At 37.2% G+C, this 21,738-nt stretch overlaps 2 protein-coding genes across 8 annotated transcripts in view; both read left to right on the top strand.

The window, feature by feature from the left end:
* Positions 1-3,338, top strand: part of LOC137401483 (putative divalent cation/proton antiporter TMEM165) — a 35,186-nt gene extending 31,848 nt beyond the window's left edge. Inside the window, exons 6-7 of the mRNA XM_068087858.1 lie at positions 687-792; positions 2,851-3,338. Of these exons, the coding sequence (XP_067943959.1) occupies positions 687-792; positions 2,851-2,924 (180 nt within the window). The 3' untranslated portion in view covers positions 2,925-3,338. The remainder of the gene's footprint in view (positions 1-686; positions 793-2,850) is intronic.
* A 908-nt stretch (positions 3,339-4,246) lies between these two features.
* Positions 4,247-21,738, top strand: part of LOC137401482 (serine/threonine-protein kinase mig-15-like) — an 86,486-nt gene continuing 68,994 nt past the window's right edge. For all 7 annotated transcript variants that reach the window (XM_068087855.1, XM_068087852.1, XM_068087853.1 and 4 more), the window contains exons 1-3: positions 4,247-4,429; positions 5,144-5,292; positions 6,537-6,602. In XM_068087855.1, the coding sequence (XP_067943956.1) occupies positions 5,239-5,292; positions 6,537-6,602 (120 nt within the window). In that variant the 5' untranslated portion in view covers positions 4,247-4,429; positions 5,144-5,238. The remainder of the gene's footprint in view (positions 4,430-5,143; positions 5,293-6,536; positions 6,603-21,738) is intronic.

Below are 21,738 nucleotides of genomic sequence, written 5' to 3'. Positions count from 1 at the left end.
TGCGGTACTGGCCTTTCATCGTGTTAGCAGCCATATTGGATAACGAGAACAATATTTGCTGATGTAAATGCAGATGAGTTTGCGATAGTTTGAACAGTGTTATCACAAGCAATCAGTCTATGTAGTAGCTCTGTGTCATTTGAAAAATGTACCATCGTAGTAAGGGTTTGGGATATATAAACCTCAAGATGTATGTTTTTGAGTTAGTGAATGTTTATAGGAGCATCGGGATGTCATATGTGTGTAGATGTTAATGGCACATATATCTGTGGGTTAGTTAATACTAGTAGAACAGTTCTCTTAACAGGAGATAACAAGTGACACTAATAGTAGCGAAGGATTTTTTTTTCTGAAGGGTTTTCTATATATTGGGATTTAGTTGCATCTCTTGATTCAGTGTGGACCAAAATATTTATTTATTTAAACAAAATTTTTTTGCTTCCATTTATCAAATAACGTTATTTTTAATTCAGTTTCCTAAATTATACTGGTGTATGTTTGATTTGATTATGGATTTATTTTAATCAACAATAGTAATTGAACAATAAAAAAAACTGGAAGAGTGATAAAACCTATAATACGCATTAGCATAGCCAATCGTGGCTATGCTAATAGGTATGTGTGTAGAGACATTTCACTGCCCATTCTTGCACTTATCTGTACTAGTTCATCTGTATCTATTTTAGAATCTATTAGGAGTAATACTAGGAGGGGTCATTGGTCACTTCCTGTGCACTGGTCTGGCCGTTATAGGAGGAAGAGCTATAGCACAAAAACTATCTGTTAGAACAGGTGAGGGTCGGTGTTGTCTAGTGGCATGGCCTGTTTCAGTCTTTGCCAACAGTTTTATTCACTCATTTTAAAAACTCAAACTACAAATAAGTTTTCATTTGATAACAATATTTTGTTTTATTATGGACTTAAAGAATAGTTTTATGAAGATTCATGAAGGATTTCTTTTTATACATCGCTGAAGTTGAGAGCATTTTATGGTGATTCTTTGACAGTTAAACCATAGCTGTCACGCACAGCTTTTATCGTATTGTTTAGGTAAATCAGACGCGCTGATTCCGATTTTGTACTCAAAATAAAGATTGGTCGACTAACCTTCAAAGCCATTAAGGTTTTTTTAAAGCGTTCCAATATACGTCTCGAAAACAACACAATCGGCATTACAAGCTCCGCCAATAAATATGTGATGAAACCTAGCTTTTTCAGGAACGGAAGTTAGAGATGTTTAGCCCGATTTAGAAGAATAGAGATGGGCGTCTTAAATCCCATTATCTAAATCCAGCCTGTTAAATAATCTCAGTCTTTTATGAAAGGTATATAAACTATTTAAAATTGCTCCGTAGCTTGTTACATGATGTTTAACTAGGCTGAACGCCGAGAAAAATGAGCTCAAAAAGCGCGGTTTTATCACAAGCTAGCGTTGTTATCGCACTTTTTTGAGCTCATTTTTAAATATGCGATGTTAAATAGCTTATCTACCTTTCAGAAAGGACTGAGATTATTTTACTGGCTGGATTTAGATATTGATGGATTTTAAAACACCCATCTCTATTATTCTAAATCAGTCTAAACATCCCTACGTAACTTCTGTTCCTAAAAAGCTAGGTTACGTCACGTATTTATGGGCGGAGCTTGTTGTGTCGATCTTGTTGTTTTCGAGACCGATATTAAAACGCTGTAAAAAAGCCTTCATTACTCTGAAAGTTAGTGGAGCAATCTTTATTTTGAGTACAACATCGGAATCAGCGTGTCTAATTTACCTAGCAAATACAATAAAAGTTGTACGTGACAGTTATGGTTTAATGACTAACATCGTGCATAAATTAGAAGTTTTCAACGAATAACACTTGGTTTTTATTTAAATTCATTTCTGAGTACCTTAATGAAGGAGGTCAAGTGATCTCCTAGGTATAGGTTTGGTTCCACGGGACATTTGTTAAATAATTGATTTTGTAACTTCAAAGCTACACGCACGAGGAGCAGTTTTGGTTTGGAATGGCTGAGCTATAGCTAAGGTTTGGCGCTATTTCAAATAGGTTTACAGACAATTTCCAAGGCATAATGATGTTTACAGTGTACCTAGTGTCATCAGTTGAGACTTGTTATTACCTGGAATTTGCTAAGAGTCGCCCATTGCGTTTCCATCAAATATTTAGTCATTTCAAGTTAGTTGTTTCCTTTGTGTTAACAATGAACTTATACAAAATGTTAGTAGATTTTATCAAAAGTATTGGCGTTTTTCTAAAATGTGTGATTGTTTTTTATTGTTGAGGTGATCTGAGCGCCAGGATGTTTCAAAATTAAAATTGACAAAACTTGATTGCAGTTAAAATGCTCAAAAGAAAAATATGTGCTGCGATGACGTCATTAGTTGTGCAGCTGCCTGTTTCGCTCGTTGTTGATATCAGCTATTGCTTTTAAGTTTCAGCATTACGTGTCTCTATTCTGTTGGCCTCTGTGCCGAAGTGCATTTGTAGATGCTATAATCGCACTTTTACTTGAATCCGAGTGTTTTAACAGCGATCAAGTTTTGTCAATTTTTATCTTAAAACATCCTGTCTCTCAGCTAACCTCAAACATCAAAAACGATCGCAAATGATATAAAAATACTAATATTTTCTTATAAAATCTACAAAAACTTTGCGCAGTTCATCTTAAAATGAATCTGTTTATTGCAACGATCAATACCGATCAATACCGCGAAAGGAAAGATAATTTTTTAGCTTTTTCATAGTTTGTATTTGAAAATAAACAGCACAAATGGAAGTTAATCTGTTGTTATTTTATTATGGTCACAGCCTAAGTTTTTAATTCACATTATTCTCTTTATCCTTTTAGTTACTATTATTGGAGGAGTTGTCTTCCTCATCTTCGCAGTCTCTACCTTCTTTGTGGATGCGACAGCCGCCTAGTCTGCGACTTTTGTAGATAGTATAATTATATTACCGCAGTACGTGTAACTCAGAGTCAGCAGGGAGAAGTGAAATGTCAGCGGGTTTTATAGTATAATTAGTGCATAATGTAATGGCCCTCTCAGTGATTAATTAATATATGTATTTATCATCACTTGAAATTAGGTATGTTTTTATTTAGGCTATTTAGCGGCCATGTTAAAAATGATACACTGTTTATACGCATCTTTGAAAGCATTTTTCTAGACAAGGCTGTGCATTATTTTAAGTCTTATTAATCTTTTGTGTTTTTTAATAAGAGATAATAGGCTTGTGAATACTTATGTTTCCCATTCCACTTTTTCTGTATCCTTGCCTTGTTGTTACATAAAGGTCTTCGAGCTGTGACATGTTTAAATATTAGCTTGTTCCATTTGAGAATTCTTAATCTTACAGATGTCTCAAGAAATTATTGACGTGATTCTGCTGTTTGTAGCCATCGTTCATAGCACACACACCACACCACAATCTAGTCGATCTTGCCATGTTTTGACTAGTTCAGGCAAGCTTCTGTCATAGTCGAAAATGTGGAAGAACTCCAATTAGATTGCAGATATGTGATGGTTCCTGAGGTTCTCAACCTTATGTGCCTTCTCCATGTGTGAATATTGGCATACTCAATATCACTGTTCTTCGGAGATGAACAGTGATATCATGTCTATTGGTTTTTCATAACCTAGATAAAGTCTTGCAGTTTATGTTTACTGTTGCATACTGTTGTATTCTATTGCACAGATAATGTATTGCAATCTTATAACTTACTAATAACCACACACAATTATTAATGTAATTATTGTAAAGACAAGATATTTGCTTCAATATATTTTTAAATGAAGCTCATTTGATTATATGGCTCTAGTGAAAAAAAATCTTGACTTAATGGTCAATTGCCGAAGTTGGTAAGCCGCCACTGAGTGTTAAATTAGATTTGTATATTTCATCATGTCAAAAAAACTGGTTATTAAACAGAAAATTAGGCTTGTGTATTCAGTATTTTACATCGACTCCTTACAAAGAATATCTTTGTAAGAAGTAAATATTTTTTTAAAGGTAACTCCTATTTGTTCTCCGGTATTATGAGTTATCTCCTCACAATATCGGAGAACAAATAATTCGCAAAAGCCCAGAAAATCACCTATCATTGCGCAAGCGCACTTCATTCTTATAGTTCATAGCCCAGTACAGCGCTGTTCGCGACATTTGTATGTACGTCTTGTTTTGGAAGGCCTCGATAACGTCTTTCCGATTGCGGAAACAGTTCTTTAGTTTGAGAGCTAGTATATGAACTTACTTTCCCTGACCTATTGCCGTTATCCAAGGTTTTGGTTAATCTGCCGAAAGGAACATTTTTTACAGTTTAATACCGTTTTAATATTTCTAAGCGACATATACATTAGTTAAATTATTTGCAGGAGTGATCAAGGTTTTGGGCTCAAGAGGTCTGGGGATTAGTTCATCATTTATCGGTTTGTATAAATGTCATTCAATTATCTCCATCGTTATTGTTGTTGCCATCGTGTCTCCTTGTATTATTACTATCGAGTAAGTATTAACCTGGTAATAATGGTTTCTACAAATTCACAACGTGAATTCATAATGACCAATTAGTTGTCATACTTGATTGTCGTAAGTTGATGTTGTTAAAACAGTTGTTTTGGATTAGAAGTATTTGCGTGAGGTTACTATTGCTTTTTAAAATGTTTTGAAACCAGAAGTATGTCATACATTTTAAATTTTTATTTGCTTTTTTTGAACCCCTTAATGAAGCTAATAAGACTAAAATTTTAAGATTATTAAATTCTTTGTTTTTGATGTCGTTATCCTAATGTTGTTTCGCATTGCCATAATCGTATAGTATTGTAGTTTGCTTACAGACTGCGTGAAGTATTTTTAACATTGGTTAGTTAATTGAAAGCAAGAATAAGCCTCTCATCAGAAATAACCATTTAATTTAAGCTTACATGATTTGGATGCTTATATTTAAAAACATAGTAGCCTATATTATGCCAGCATTATGAAAATATATACTAGGAACATGGATACCATGTTTAATTTTAGCATCCAGTAACAGTTTTTAATAATAAAAAGTTTGCTGCATGGCAACTAATACATCAACAAGTTGTTAAAAACTATTTGTCACTCAATTATTGCGTCAACATGCGTTCAAATTCCTGCTTTAGCTGCAACCGGGCTGCTTGTGTGCAGCATCTAATAATATTCTCACCGATATACTCTACTATGGAGGCTATCTAACAAGGCTCTCCACTTCTCAAGCATGTCACAGTCGGCTAATGCTAGCCTTAGTGAAATTGACTTGTCTCAACTTCGGGTGAGTTTCTTGTTTATTGGATTGAAGCGCAAAACGGAGCACTTAGATATGAGTTTATGTTTAGATTTCAATATTTGTGTAAGATATTAGTTTTAATCATTCCAGGTTGTTACTGCACACATTAAATTAACTGGTTTAACAAAAAGGATAGTTAAAGTTAAAAACATGTCTTCAAAAACTACTCTTTCTGGGATACCTCCATTAGATATTGTCTGATCTATGGCAAAAGCTTTGGTAGAGCCAGGTTTGAGTTATCAAAAATCGGTGTAAGTACAATTAGTTGTCATTTATTGCTCTTTTACGGCTCTTCACCTTACTTGGACCAGCTGATTGCCTAGCCATGCCCTGCGTGCAATAAAACTCACTGTTATTCTTCAGTTTAGAACAAACATGTTTTAAGCAGAGATCTAATCTCGATCTTTGAAAAACAATATCTAAGGATTCATCGCAGCTTGGAGAGTGTGCAGATTATATAGAGCTTGCTGAAGTGGCTGACATGCAGATTTGGATTGCCCGAATTGCATTAACAGCTATTAATCAATATCGTTCTACTCTTCGAGTCTCATAATTCTGTTATGATTCTTCCATAATTGTTTACTTATTAAGTCTCGGGTCGTCGTAAACAGATGGAAGCCTGTTTAGTTAACCTTCCATTAAGATCATCTGAGTTTTAACTTATGCTTTCAGCTTGGGTAGATTTTAGAAGGTCAAGGTCACTATTTGTGATACGCTTGATTTGTTTGGCAAGATTTTAAGTTGCTTTTGAGGGCAGGTTGCTTAACTGAGCAGGTTATAAATGGCACTCTAGTTAGTTTGATTGTTTGAATGGTTGTAAAGGATTAGTCATACTGCAGCAGAGCCAAAGCTTTTAGCATCACGAGATGCAGCAGAAGTAACTGAAGCCCAAAACTTGCGACTGAAGAACCTTGGTCGGGTCGGTTTGCTTGGCCAGGCATGCTGAAGTTCACTTTGGATTGGAAATTTTATTATTACCGAATGCATTATTTGTCTGCAAACAGTTGATTCAGTCATGTTTCTGAATGTAACAAATTTCAGTCACACTACAAAAAAAACAGGAAATTGCTTAAACAGCATTAAAAAAAGCATTAAAACAGCGTGCTCTCGGCCCATCCCTTAGGAGGGCATAATATACCTTACATTTAAATGATCATGTTGCAGTGACTAGGTTAAAGGCGTGCAAATGGTTCATATAGATTTAGTTTTCACTCTGAATCCTTTTGTAGGACCCAGCTGGAATATTTGATCTGATAGAGGTAGTTGGCAATGGCACATACGGACAAGTATGGAAGGTAAGTCCGCCATTGTTACAGTCTCTTCTATAGAAGATGACAATGCACTATATTTTTCCTTTATAGTCATACCATAAAACAGCTGCTCCGTTACCAAGGCGATCGAAATTAACGCAATATGGTTTGTCACGAAAGGTTGTCAAGTGAGTCGGTTGTGGACCTTCTAAAGGTTTCTGTCATGATACCATCATGAACAGCTTAACTCTGGATCAACATAATATAGCATTTTTTCCATTGTTTGAACTTGAAAAGGATCCCCATAGTTGTACACGCTAGATGCTATAAGCATTTTGCACATTAGCCACTGGCAAATGTTTGCGATGTCCGAGTGTCGTAGGTGAACTGTATCGATTACGGTACTAAAATGATCTTCCTTACTGTATCTATTGATTTGTCAGCCAATCCTTAAAGCAGACAAAATTTCCATATTGCATGAAAATGTTGGTAATGACTCCTGACTTAATATCCAAACCATCTCCGCTGTATCGGATCTACCGATAATATTTATACTTTTGCAGTGAGCTACTTTTTAATATGTAATCTATTTGATTGCTATAAAAGCAGTCAGTTTCAGTGCAAGCGTGCCCATAAAATAACGATTTTAATGTTAGGTGCACATAAGACTTGTTTGTTCCCTGCCTGAAAATGTTTTGTACGAAAATTTGGGTTTTCGAGCTACTTTTACTGCTATTACTGAGATAACTCCAGTGCTACATTCAGTGTTTTCATGGTGGAGACGGAATTAAACTGATTTATAAGAATGCCATCCATTGCCCTGATTGGTGGTTTTGTATTGTCATTTTCTTCAAAAGTGGTTGGTTGCTAATCTAAGAAGCGCCATAAATATCCTTACCAGGGATTATTATACATGTATATGTTTCGCTAGATGATACACATCTACTTCCTTGACGTATTACATTCGTCACACCCTTTTCAGCTGTGGCGCATTCCGTTTGACTAACTAATCACTAAACAGTTTTCTGTCGTCCGAGTTTGGAAGGCAGCAAAAGTGGCTAGAGACGCTCGTTGGTTGAGTCAAATCAACGATAGACCTTTGAGACTGTTTGCAGGCTGCAGCTACTATTCATGGTATTACTACACATTCCCAGTTAGTCGATGATTCATCTCTACTAGTCATTGCTTCAATAGGCAGCGAAATAATTCTATACCCTCGCCTGGCCAAACGTTTCCAGACGATGGATTGTTAATGCCCTTTGTTCTTTGTATGGCTAGCAATCTCGTTACAACCCAAATAACGTTTAACTTTTCAGGAAAGAATGTCTGTATAGACGGCTTTTATAGTCGGTTCCATGCACAATTCTTCGGCCTTGTCTGTTGGTTAGATAACTGTATCCGGAGCATCTCTCTCATGATATTATGCGTCGGTTACGGCGGATTGGAGGAGGTTATGTAACTTTTATATTCTATGTCAAAGTAAAAATGGTCCGCATTACTTTAGTTATTTGGGTCAAACTATGGCCTGATGTGACTTAGTAGGTCACAAGGTCAACTTTATTAATATATTCTCATCCTCATTACAAAAGTTTGGTTTAAGATTAGGGGTGATTGTTTTCATAAAGGCTCTGAGCTGAGTTGGGTGGGGGGGCGCAATAATCATTCGTGACGACGGAGAAAGTGTATTTATCGTTGCAACAACTTGCCTATGTGAATCTGGATTTTCATCTTTTTTATATATCAAAAATAAATATCGTATCACTATCAATTCTAAAAATGATCTGCACAGTTTGCTCACCAATAAAAACCACGTTTCAAACAGATAATAGCAGTGAAGAGGGAGGAAAAAAGTCAAAGATCATAAAGTGATTTGTTTTTTTTTACATGTTGATGCTGGGTGAAAACATCGGACTCTTCTTAAAATGACCTTCCAGATAACATATCAGTTTCATTTATTGTAACTAAGCATGTTTATCAATATGTTTTGAGGCCTTTTTCATCCAATGCCCGGGGGTGTGAGATCGCCCCATCAGTTGTAGGGATTCGGCAATGAAAACAAATAGGAAGCGCTGGTTTATACCTTATCATCAACTGAAATGTGTCTTCATAGGGATGATAGTGGTGACGATGTCATCCTGGCGCCTAAACTGCCTAATCTATTTACAGACATCGAACAAATGGACAAACACGCCTGATAGTGGTGATATTGATGAGTTGTTTTAGTCTACTATACCCTGACAGTACTAGGGTATTTACTCCCATCTTGCTTAGAAAGCACCTTACTTAGCTTGTCACTTGCCAGTTCATGTAAATGAATGGCTACATGATCACTGAACCAGTTTTATATATTGGCAGACATCATTCGTATGGTCAGTCAAAAGAAAAAATAATGAATCCGAAATGGGTGTTAATTATGTTTAAGCAGTTGGTATAATGCAACCTTGAGCGTGATTGGATGAAGTATTATTAGCGAATTCAGTTTTTACTTTATTTTTTCAGTATTGGTTTATTGGTATTATTTAATTGTTATAAGTCGAATCGCATTTAGATAGAGCAGGAAATGGCAGGAATGACGCTGCCTTCCAGATATAGCTACCCCTTTTGGCAAATTGGATTTGATGTTTTGTCATTGGGGAAAACTCTCATTGGTAATCCTTTTGCCTTTACTGTTTGTTCACTGGAAACACTTCTGCTATTTCCAGTAGAAGTTTGTTAACTTTTTAGGAGTGTTTTAAGTTAAGTTTGTATTCTCTCATTAACCCATAGCGAAATTTGGCTGTGTGGTCCAAGTATTCACCTTTGAGAAGCAGATACTAATGGTGCGTTTACACTGGCCGATTTTGTCACCGATTTTGTCGAGCACCGACAAATTTGGTGAGTCAGCATCGGTAGGCGTGAACAGAGAGATCGGTGTCGGCACAGATCTGAAAACCGGTGTCGGTGCAACCCAGCAGTTCCCGGTTGCGCCAACAAATCGGACGCTCATCAACCAATCAGAAGCTAGGAGCCGTATTAAACTTTCCCTCGCGCTCTTTCTGATAGTGAACCAGCATGGCTAGCAACGATGTTAACGCGAGAGTACCAAAACATCAAGTTAGTTCGTTGATAAAACAAGTCGATATAGACTTGTTTATAGAGGAACTAAAAATGAGGAGCAGCAGCAGCAGTAGTAGTGTAGTACTAGTATAGAATTTTCCACATCAAGCGCGCTGATTTTTATGTGTCCTCGTCTTCGCCTGGTCGGATGAAAGTCAGAATGGTGAAGCGCTGTGATTGACTGTTGGTCCCGACAAAAATAGTTCGATCGTTGCAATGTAAAGGGGGAGTCGGTGTCGGCACCGATACGTGAAATCTCTGAGTCGGGGTATTGGCACCTAATCGGAATCGGTGTCGGCCAGTGTAAATGCACCATAAGTTTCCATATAGTGATAGTGTGGCGACACCTGGGGGCGCCAGTGCCGAAGAGCTACTCTGGGTCGACAAGCAGATCGTGTTTCCATAGGGAACTCGGGAGTAGAACCATGGTCATGTGACGCCTTAAGTCAATGTTGTATCTTTAAGAGGACAAAAAACTATGGAAGATTTGAAGAAAATACAAGTGCAATGCCATTGGTCGCAAAGGCTGTTTCCATGCCGCAAAAATGGCGCATCGCACAGGTATTCCAATTATGAACGTTTCCATGATGACATTGCAGCATCATATGAGGATGTGTCGCCCATAGATTTATCTATGGGCCACCCATAGAGTTATCTATCTTCTAATCATAGAAGATAACTCTATGGTGTCGCCACATTCTCACTGCATGGAGACTTGGTAATTGTTTTAAATCATTGTATGGCCAGTTTTAGCATTTTACTATTGTGTGATTAGGTTTAAAGTGACTGAAAAGCTTTGTAATAGATCGTTTTTATGTAGAGGCAGAGTCTAATGTTTCTTATTAACACAGCTTGAGGAAGATATGTCATAAGACATGGTTTTGGATTCCAGCGCATTGCAATAATCATGCATGCATAGCTTTAGGCCATGCATCTGTGTGCGTACCATCTTGTGGTCATATGAAATGTTTTTAAGACATTGACATAATCAGCTACCAAGGTTGACTAATGTACTATAACCATAAACAAAATGGCTGCATTAACATTTTCTTTTTTCCGGTGGTGGTTCCTAAGTCTACTGTGACTATTGTAGGGTGTATTCAGAGCTTGCTTCAAAGTACATAGGTAACTGTCTGTCGCCAACTTTTGTGGTCCAGTCTCTTAAGAAATTTCTTACAAAGTTAATATAAACAATTCATTACACGCAATTTGTTAAACTAGTGACATTGACCAATACAATTTTACACAAATATAGCCATTGGTTCTTAGAAAGAGCATCTGCTGTTGTTCAAAAAACAAGTCAACATAGTGAAGCAGTAAAACTGATGCATTAAAGAAGTAAGGTTATACAGAGGTCAACTGTTGACACTGCTGGTGGGTTTCAGTGCTTTGAGTGGTATTGGCACTTGGTCTTTTATGTTGTTATCAGTTTGAAACACATTTTTTTCTCATTGGCTAACTCAGTTATCACAGGAGTACACTTTTTACATATTAAGAATTTATTGGTGTCAAAAGTACAACTTGTTTTGTGGATAATGAAAATAGTCTCGAACATTCTTAGCCAATGTATAACTAGCTTTGGTGTTTTTTGGAAATTAACTATTGTCTATGAGGATTAATCAAAACTGCGACAAACGTTCGGTCTGCAGAGCCACTATTGCCTAATCACAACGGCCTTTGGCGGACTTTGTTGCTCTAAAATAGCGTCCTCTGTAGACACGTCTGACATGCAATGCCTCTGTCGGGATCTGCTAGTTGACTGTGCCTGATCGCTGCATCGCAATGCAGAGTGATCGCTAGCGATTATCGCAAGCATAGTAAATGCTTACACGGGATATATTCGTGGAAGGAGATTTTACATAATAAACTCCCTCACCATATTTTAGTCAAAACATGAAGTTGAACAGCCGTGTTGAAAAACCATGTTGGAGAAAGTCTTGTTGGCAAGTTATTGTTTAATCCACAAGGTCACCTCTGGTGAACAGCTACGGTCATATCGGCGGGCTGAGAGCATGAGCCCGCAGTGATTTATTGATGAGTCAAACGATGGATGACCATAGCTATCACTAGTTCATCTGTATACTTGATTCAGACATGCACTAGTAATTACAGACTACTAGTAACTTGCGCTAAGGCATTTCTGTCGGTGGCCTGCGTCTCTAACGGCTTTGACAGCTTTCTATTTCTACGCCTTCCTTGAATTCGTTTTAGTATAGGCAGAGTCATCCGGATGATGCCCGGCATTTCATTCATTATGTATGACGCTATCAGACAATATCAACACGGCAACAAAGGCTGCAAGTGGCAAGCTTTTAGTTCAGATAAGCTTATGTTACCCTTCAATCTGTTACCATGTAATGGCGAGAGTCGCCGTCGCTCGGTTGTCTTGTCCAGTTAAAAGATGACTAGAAGCTTGTGACATGTATCTACAATCCTCTTCTTGCTATCTCCATGGCAATAATATCAGATTGTCTTTCGTCATTGTTGCTGGTCAGTGTTAAAGAAAGTGTAATGTCTATCGCAGTTGCAATAGTCTGTCGCTATGTTTGGATTCAAATGTATCTATTTGCTTTGTTTATGATAAAAACAGTAGGTTGTAGTGGGTCTCCAGCGGTAGTCTCTTTCTGTATTTTTTTTGTGTGTAATCGTTAGGGTGCATACAGACTAGTGCTGGGCACCGATAATAAATCTCCTTGAACTCGCGGGTTTATGTTCTCTTAAGTCTCGGGCAATAGAAATTTTGCAGGTTCGATTTTTGACTTGGGAGTTCGAGTTTTAATACACGAATCTGTCGAATAGAGTGGACAAAAACTCAGTCTATTGCGCCCTGCGCTCTGTTAACGCTGCGAGCACGAATATCGGTCGATAGGAAATAGTAAAAAATAATAAATATATTGAATAGACTTTTAATTGCATTGTAACTTTTAAAATATGTTCGATGTTTGGAAATTATAGACATAAAATCTGTATCAACGAATCCGATACCCGAAAAATCCGTTGGCCAAGAAGTACTCGTGCCCAGCACTAATACAGACATAGTCTTGTGAAACAAGACAACCTATATGTCCTTGGTCGGCAGTTTCAGGGACTTTCTCATTGACAGCGAATGACACTGTATCACTTCTGAGGTTGCAGTCAGTATTTGGTAGTTCACTCGGCAATATCTAGGATGACGCAATGACTCATGCCATTGTTTGCTAGGTTGACTTGATATAATGGTTATCATTTACGACTGGATCTTCCAAGATAGACTTAAGATGCACGCTAGTACTTCGCCGTAGCTGGTCCCAAGCGTCAGATAAGTTGTGGTCCAGTATCTAGTGGTAGTTTGGATAATTACAGATGACCATTTCATGGCATTGTATCTTAAACAATGTTCATTAGTTTATCTGACGTTATTGTTGTTAGGTTCTCTGAAAATTATTAATCTTATAGGATGGTTAGTCGTTATATTTGTATGAAATCAATGACTAGCGTCAGCCGTCGCTGGGAGAGATTCCGTCAGCCGTCGCTGGGAGAGATTCCGGCTCTAATGGTGTAGTTAGGTCTGCAGCGTATCTCATTATTAATGCTGTGTTTAATTTATGTGGACTTATAATTGACAATTCAAAGACTTTGCTTGAAGACCCATTACATTTAATGATTTCTCACTCTAAAAATTACCCATGATAGAAATTCACACCTGTAAATAGTCAATCGGGAATCGCGCCCACCTCACCTGTTATAGTTGCCATTCATTCAGTTGTACATGATTGAAATGATGAATCACCACGCGTAGATGGATTTTTATTTTTTCAACTTATTAACAATTTAAATGCTATATATATATTTTATGTATGTCAAGCATTGCTTCGCTATTACCATGGACAAGTGCTATAATGAGTTCTGTTCGCCTGCACCGCTGATGCATTACCAATCATGGAAAAATAAGTAATTTGCGTGCCAACTTGCATTCCTATTACCATAAAAATTGGCTTCTAACGTCACGTCTTGCAATCGCCTGTTGTTAACAGACTTTGATTTTTAGCCTACAGGCTAGTTTGAACAACATTTTCTTACAAAATCGTTATAAGAACATTTGATGACCTTGCAAAAAATTCAAGGTCGTCAGTAGGAACAACTATTTTTAAATGTTGTTAAAGCATAAACTTTCTGGCAATTGTATTTATCAAAGCTAATTGGCTGTTGACTGGCCAATAATTGCCACTGCTTAGCTGCCGTGTCATAGTTATCAAACTGATTATTTTACCATCGCTACAGGCAGCTGGCTCATCTGTTGAAATTGTCCGTCCCATGGGCTCCGAACTCCACTGATAGGAAGTTACACCGGAGGATGTTGTTGTTGTTGAACAAGAGCTATGAATAGTAGGCTACTTGGATAATTAAGAACCCTAGATATGGTCCTCTCGCCCACAAAATATGGAAAAAATATCAATCGGTTACTAGTGTTCTTTCAACTCTGATTACCTAAAGACAACTAACGCAAAATTCTACAATCTTAAAAAGTGTTTGTTACAACCCCGATTTCCCTTTTAGTATGAAGTATAATTTTGTTTCTGCTTTCCAAGTGTGTATCTACAAAAACCTCGTTCCTTTGATTATGGATAGGCATTTTTTGAGCAGTTTGAAGAAGAAGCAGACAAACATGCCTACTCTCAGATTTCTATATGCAAACCCTATGGTATATCGGCGAACAATATCGTTTATTGTTTAGGGTTGTGCGATGAGTGGTTGTTTAAGCCATATCACTAAACTTGGAGTTGTCATCCACTTGCTGCATTCATGAATAGGCGACCAACATCGTAGTTACTGTATTGATTGTAGGAAATATTATTGGCGAATCCATCAAGAACATTTATTGACTGCATCTGTTATTAGGGTCAGTTGTTATAGGGCTTCAAACATAGATTAAGATCACTGGTTATGTTTTTGCAGTACAGTATTCCCTCGCTACTTCATGGTTTGGCTTCAGTACTTTGTGGGGTAAAAAATGTTCAATAAAAAAAAAGAAAAAAAAACTAAATCCATAAAATATGTAAATCTTGCTCATAATCTCATATTAATAAACATGTGATTTCCTTTTCACAACGAACCCAGTTAATCACAAGCAAAAATATTCAGACTAGATTAAGCTGATACTAATGCATAAGTACATTCTCTGGCTTGAAATACTGTGACTGAATTTGAAATATAAACTACAAGTCAGTCAAGGAAATTCAGTTATCTATTTATTATATATGAAATACAAGCAATAAATACAATAAGTTTAGAAAGCAATTTAGGTGTTCTGGTGTTAAAATTATGGCTCATACTTTACAAGTTAGTTTCTATTTCATAGATTTTCATTCTGTGTTGGGAGTGCTAGTCCCGATGAACTGTGACAAAGGAGAGATCACTGTAATGCTTCATAGTGATATAAATATTACTAAACTAATAAAGAGGTATCCACGATTAAGTTCTTATGTAGGCCTACTAGCATGCATTCCAATCATCACTAAAACTAATTCAATTCTTCAAGAATTTTCAAGGGTATGCGATTAAAGTATGAATACCATACTCTTATTCCATATGAGAGGGGAATCTGCAAGTCGGCCGTATACGCTTTGGAAGACATTTAACATTTGTAATCGCTGCAATTATTCACGGTCAACTGCCATCGCTCAAAGATCGCGAATCATAGTCCTGATAAATACTCGTGATGTAACTAGTGATGCTCTGAGTCACCAAAGTCTCCATATTTCACCAAGATGACATGTAAGAATTTGGAAAGCTGTCAAGACTAAATCTTGACTGTCTTGTATGAAGATCAACTAATTTTCTATGATAAGATTAACAGATGCTGGTATTGTGATCATGATTAATGAAGGCTCTCTAACTAACCCTAGTAAGCCTGCTAATGACCAGCCTTATTCAGTTACGCACAATAGACCCAAATGCTCAAAATTAGGACTGCCTTAATAGCTCGGTATCCTAACCCATGATGTTGTTATGGCTTGAATATCAGCGTTTTAGCACTGGGGGAAATTGGTATGATAACATGCTTACAACAACTCTCCTGTAGTGCCAGATTGTTGTTTATGCCGGTAGTTCATCACTATGTATCCATTGTGCGGATGATGTAGATTTAGAGTTGCGCTCACGTTGAGTTGCTTTTTCAACCGACATTCGCGTGTTGCGGATTAGCATGGGTGCTTTGTTAAAGAAACAAGGAGTTCTACACCGGAGGTCATAACGATGTACTCTGGTCTCTCTTTCGTTATAACAACTACTGAATTATCAAAATGTCTGAAATGGAATAGCTTGCGCGGCATTTTCTTGCGCATCACTTGCTAGTGTCATTTTCATCTTTCGGAAATATGAAACATTTAGTACAAATTTGTAAGTAATAAAACTCGCTTGATTTGCGAGTTTTTGCCGTTTTCATCTAGCGGATGATGCAAACTTGTGAATTAACTTGTCAGGGAATATAGTGTATATAGGTTACAGTTGTCACATCAAGCCATATTAGTTTATAGTAGCCATGGATCATGTATATGTTTTAATGCTGTGTTAAGATGTCTGTATGCTGTATAGAGGTATCTGTATGCTGTGTAGAGGTGTCTGTATGCTGTGTAGAGGTGTCTGTATGCTGTGTAGAGGTGTCTGTATGCTGAGAGGTGTCTGTATGCTGTGTAGAGGTGTCTGTATGCTGAGAGGTGTCGGTATGCTGTGTAGATGTAACTGTATGCTGTGTAGATGTAACTGTATGCTGTGTAGATGTAACTGTATGCTGTGTAGAGGTAACTGTATGCTGTGTAGAGGTAACTGTATGCTGTGTAGAGGTGTCTGTATGCTGTGTAGAGGCGTCTGTATGCTGTGTAAAGGTGTCTGTATGCTGTGTAGATGTACCTGTATCCTGTGTAGAGGTGTCTGTATGCTGTGTAGAGGTAACTGTATGCTGTGTAGAGGTGTCTGTATGCTGTATAGAGGTGTCTGTATGCTGTGTAGAGGTAACTGTATGCTGTGTAGAGGTAACTGTATGCTGTGTAGAGGTGTCTGTATGCTGTGTGGGTGTATCTGTATGCTGTGTAGAGGTATCTGTATGCTATGTAGAGGTGGCTGTATGCTATGTAGAGGTATCTGTAGACTTTTTCATGAGTTGTTAGGTTTTTGGGCTGTGCAGTTAGCATTACTTGTTATTGCATTATTTCTTTTAACACATTAAGGTTTGAACATTCGGAATGAATTTTGTAGGGAGAGATTTAGGTGCTCGTAAAGACGATCAACCGTTTCCTTTTTAAAAATCTTTTTAAGTTATTTTACACATATTTTTGAGTCTATTTGAAAAGTTTTTCAGTTTGTCTAGCTTTATGGTTAAGATAAAATGCTTCAGTTTTGCTTTGATGCTTTTGCTACCAGTTTTTTAAATAGTGAGTAATAATACCAACACTGGTTGTTGGTATTTGTCCTTTAACACATTTTAACAGGAGCCTAGTTAAACTCAGAGTCAACACACTTTAACACCTTTAACAGGAGTCTAGTACAAAATAGAAAGTTAGGCATCAATTTAGAGTTATCCCCAAAAAGATGCATAGTTTGGAGTTTTCCCCATTGATAGTGCCCGAGTAATACTTAACATCGAATTGAATGAGGATGAGCAAAATTCTAGGGATATGATTGACCACTAATGTTTGGACAGTCCATTGGCTGCTGAAACTTATGATTTCAACAGAGACACTCGGCCAATGCATGTTTGACATTCAACTGCCTCTATGTCATTGTTAGCCAACCGCCATATTTTATACATTAATTGTCATCTTCTTGAGGTTTTGACTGATCGTGCTTATGGAAATATTTTGATTTGCTAGTAAAAAAAACTCCTCAACCTTTACCAACAACAAGATAGTTGAAGGCAGATTGATTAGGGCAACAGTTGGTCCTATAAGTTGTACAGTGAGCCCACCTAAATGCTATGGTGCATTGATTCCAAACAATGTTTATCACTTTCGAGTTATTTCATGCAAAGAAAGCCATATATTTCTCTGTGATGCCAACTTTTAACAATTCATTGAACAGATAAGGTAAACCGTTAGCCCTTCTCCCAAAGGGACAGCTCATTATCAGTCAAATCACAACAGTATATGTAAGTGTCATTGCTTAGCAGGCACTGAGGATGACAAGTCCTTTTAATAAGTATCTCATCCAAGGTAATCTACAAGCTTTTCTTTTTATCATGGAGCAACACGCTTCCGTTCATGACACAAATTTTATCAACAAAAGTCGATGCGTTATAAAGTCTTTAAAAAATCTTTTCACAGGTTGATGTTGTCAGCAAAGGTCGGTATAAAAACTATGTTTCAAGCATGAAAACAAGTTTGTATCATCCGCGAAATGGAAACGACAAAGACTCGCAAGTCGAGTGAGTTGTGTTACTCACAAATTTTTACCAAATGCTTCATGTTCGGGAAAGATGGAAATGGTGCCTATGAATGATGAGCAGAAAAATGCCGCGCAAGCTAGTCCATTTTAAACATTTTATATACTTCAGTCGTTTCTATTTTGAAAGTGTGCGGCCAAACGAGACAGGAGTGTGCTGCTATGACCTCCAGCGTAGAATTCCTTATCTTTTTTAACAAAGTCCTGTGTTAATCCGCAACATGCGAATGTCCATTTAAACACTTATCACGCGGTAACTCAATGTGCACACAACTCCAAATTCGCATCATCCGCACAATGGAAACAATGAGAAACAGTGTTGATACAACTTTAGCGATTGAGTCTGTAGAGAAAGTATTGTTCACGTTGGATTTGTTGCCAAGAAGTGGTAACAGCATCACAAAGCAATGCATTAGGTTGATGTTTAAAAGTTTGAAATCGCAGAATGCTCGCGTAACTTATAAACTAAAACATAAACGAACAAAGAACTCCAATCTATGACACTGTTTTGGCATGGCCACTGCCCACTGCCACTGCTATTTCTTTGGTGTTTCTCATCACCTAAAAATCAGGAACCGACTAAAAATAGAATAAACTGCGCTGAACCTACACACAATGGTACATCACAATGGTACCTTGGAGTAGATCGTCCTAATTTTGTTCATGGACGGTGGCTGCATATGCTGAGGTAGCATGTGGAACCGTGATTTACATTGCTTTTATAAATCTTTAAAGATTCGTTCTACATTGCCATCTATTTATTGCTCTGGAAGGATGTCAGTGTTTGAAACGTAAGTTTAACATCCCAAGTAGTAGGTGATAGCTATAAAAATACGATATAGATGATTTATTGAACCAGTTTAGTCACTCGTCTAATTTTATCTTAACCGTGAAGCTAGACAAACTGTCAAATTCCTCAATAAGCTTAAAATATGCTTAAAACGATTTCCAAAAGAGCTCAGAGTTAATCTTAGTTTAGTAGTTTCAACATCTCCTATTCTTGTGTATCAACTAGAGATTCATTAGTTGTCATAGGAAAGACAAACCTTCAAACGGCATGTTTTGTGACATTCGGTGTGTCCAAGGTGCATATTCCGATGTGGACTCAGCAGAAAATCTCAATTGAAACATCACATTCGCATAAACTCAGGGACTGTTACCGCTTGAAAACTAAAGCTCAATGCGATGTGTGGGCAAGACTGGTTTTGTACCGAGGCATCACAAGGTCATTGTTGGAAAGTCTATGAAGATAAAACTTAGCGAAAAATATTTCATTTTGTGAAAACTTGAAAACTGAACAGGCAACTTGATTTTTATTCGGAGTAGTTTTCTCATGAAAAATGTGATTTATTTGACATGGTTGTACAGCCAACTTCTCACATTCGTTAACTAAAAACTTTAGGCTATATGTGATCCTTTTGTGCCCCGCTTCTGTTTTTTGTTTGAAGTTTCCTTAAGATAGTTTAGTATTGGCTTTGCAAACAAATCACATTGTCGATAGGATTGTGCGTCGTTATCGAATTTAATTTCTTCATGTACTTGTCGCTTATGATTTAATCTTGTCTTGCACTGCCATCAATCCTTATGAGTGATTATATTGCTGATCCACGAAAAAAAAACACATAATTTTTTCAAGGTGGTCAGGCGGCAGAGAAAATGCATTTAGAATTGCACAAAACCATCCAGATCCAAATGCTGTTTGGATATACCGCAAAACCTCTATTTGAATGCCAGGGCGCTCTATTTTTGAACCCTTCCCTTTTGTGACGTTTACTTAAAGGCAGATCTTAGTCCCATGCATTCAAATAAAAGGTGGCGCTCTATCTTTTGACTAGCTCGTCAAAATTTTGGGAAAATAAATTAAATTCTTTTACGGGCGAAGCGGTGCTAATGTCACCCATATTTTACACACTCCTGCGGGTAGATCGACATTAATGCCATCTGCCTCAGCATTTTCCTAAACTGTTTTTTATATATATCAAAGTATCAGACCAAGTTAAACAAGGAACTACTTTGATTATGAAATATTAGCGTGGTATATTAATTTTTCACCCTTCTATAGCGGCTCTCTATTAGAGGTGGCGTTTAAATAAAGGTGACATTCAAATAGAGGTTTTACGATAAATAAAGCAATAAAAATCCATCATTATGCAGTCATGAGAAATTATTGTGTCACACCAGCTTCAACTTGTTTGATATGAAGACAGATCATATGTTACAGACATTGTTAAGGACAGACAACACTCGTTGGTTCGTACTAGTACAGACTGGGCCATGTGCGGACATCAACAAAGTTTGGACATTGAAAATTGAGTACTGTACTGCAAAATAATGGCACAAACTTTTTCAGACTGACTTGTAAACACTGGCCAGATGGGTAGAACACCGGCAGGTAGAAAACCAGCGCAGCGCATTGTCTGTCACGAAAACCACCTATCAGTCGAAGTTGTCATTCTTCGTACAAAAACAGCCGCACTGGATAGTCGTTTGAACCCTAGAGGTTGTTCGGAGAATTGTTTGAGGAAGTAAGGTCCAAAGAAGCGGGTGTCGACTGTAATTATGGTTACGTGAATGTTTCAATGTAATCGCAGTCGTTGCTGATCTTTTTTATCCTCCCTTCATTTTTATAAACTTTAATCAAACTTTATAAACTTTATCAACAGTAATTTTGGTATGACACATCTATCCGCTTAATATATATATCATGCGATGTGATTTTTGATTAATCTGTGAAATACAACATTTCAAACGACGTAGTTGTCTTCCCTATGAACAGAGAAAAACAATTGAGGCTTTTATTATAAGGTTAACAGCGCAAAAAGTGCTAGTATTGAAAGTACTTCAATTAAAATCATAAGAGTTAAGAAGAGTATCTGCATCCATCATTGCCAGGATTACAAGCTGGTTGCATCTATATAAGTCTCCCCAAGTTCAAAGTTCATACCCCAAGTTCAAAGTTCATACCCCAAGTTCAAAGTTATTTGCTCACTACTGTGAGCTATAACTCCATTCTACTTTCTCTTCTCAATTTTAAATGACAGTTTCACTTTTGGCTACATGCGTTTAATCACATCGTGTTCGTTTAGCTATGACATCAACTTTGTTGGAGCTCATTTCCATGGCTACCAATAGCATATGTCTAGTGGAGACATGTAACTTGTAGTGTTGTTATGCATTCCACTAGGTTTGACCTCCTTTGTTAATATAAAATCTATCTTACCGATTTCAACATCTGTTGTCCGGTTCAGCGCTCTATGGTCATGACTATTTATTGCTCGTCCGTGTTTATGAAAACATTCTCAAAGCCTCAAGTTGCCATGGACTCCTGCATAAGTTGCAAGTTTGGCATACACGGTTAGGTAATGGTTTGACCTTGTTTTGTCTTTGATTGGTCTACTGTGCGTCGTGAGGTGACTCAACATGGACTTAAAACATTGAGAAAATATTTTTATCTTGTGATTGGTCTTTTGAAATAGTGGTCATTTCTTTGTTGATCCTAGTATCATTTTAAAAGGATACGGTTTTGGTATGTTTGATCTTTTAGTCCCATGTCGAACTGCGTGTTCTAATTCGATCTGGTTGATCAGAAAACCCTGGAGTATAATTTGTTAAGCTGCATTTCTTCCCAACAGAATATTTGTCGACTAGTTCGCTTATCATTACTGGTTTG

The sequence above is a fragment of the Watersipora subatra genome, chromosome 8 (genome assembly GCF_963576615.1).
Source record: "Watersipora subatra chromosome 8, tzWatSuba1.1, whole genome shotgun sequence".
In the NCBI taxonomy this organism is placed as follows: Eukaryota; Metazoa; Bryozoa; class Gymnolaemata; order Cheilostomatida; family Watersiporidae; genus Watersipora; species Watersipora subatra.
Note: the sequence above shows the minus strand (reverse complement) of the source record. Positions and strands in the feature narration are given on the sequence as shown.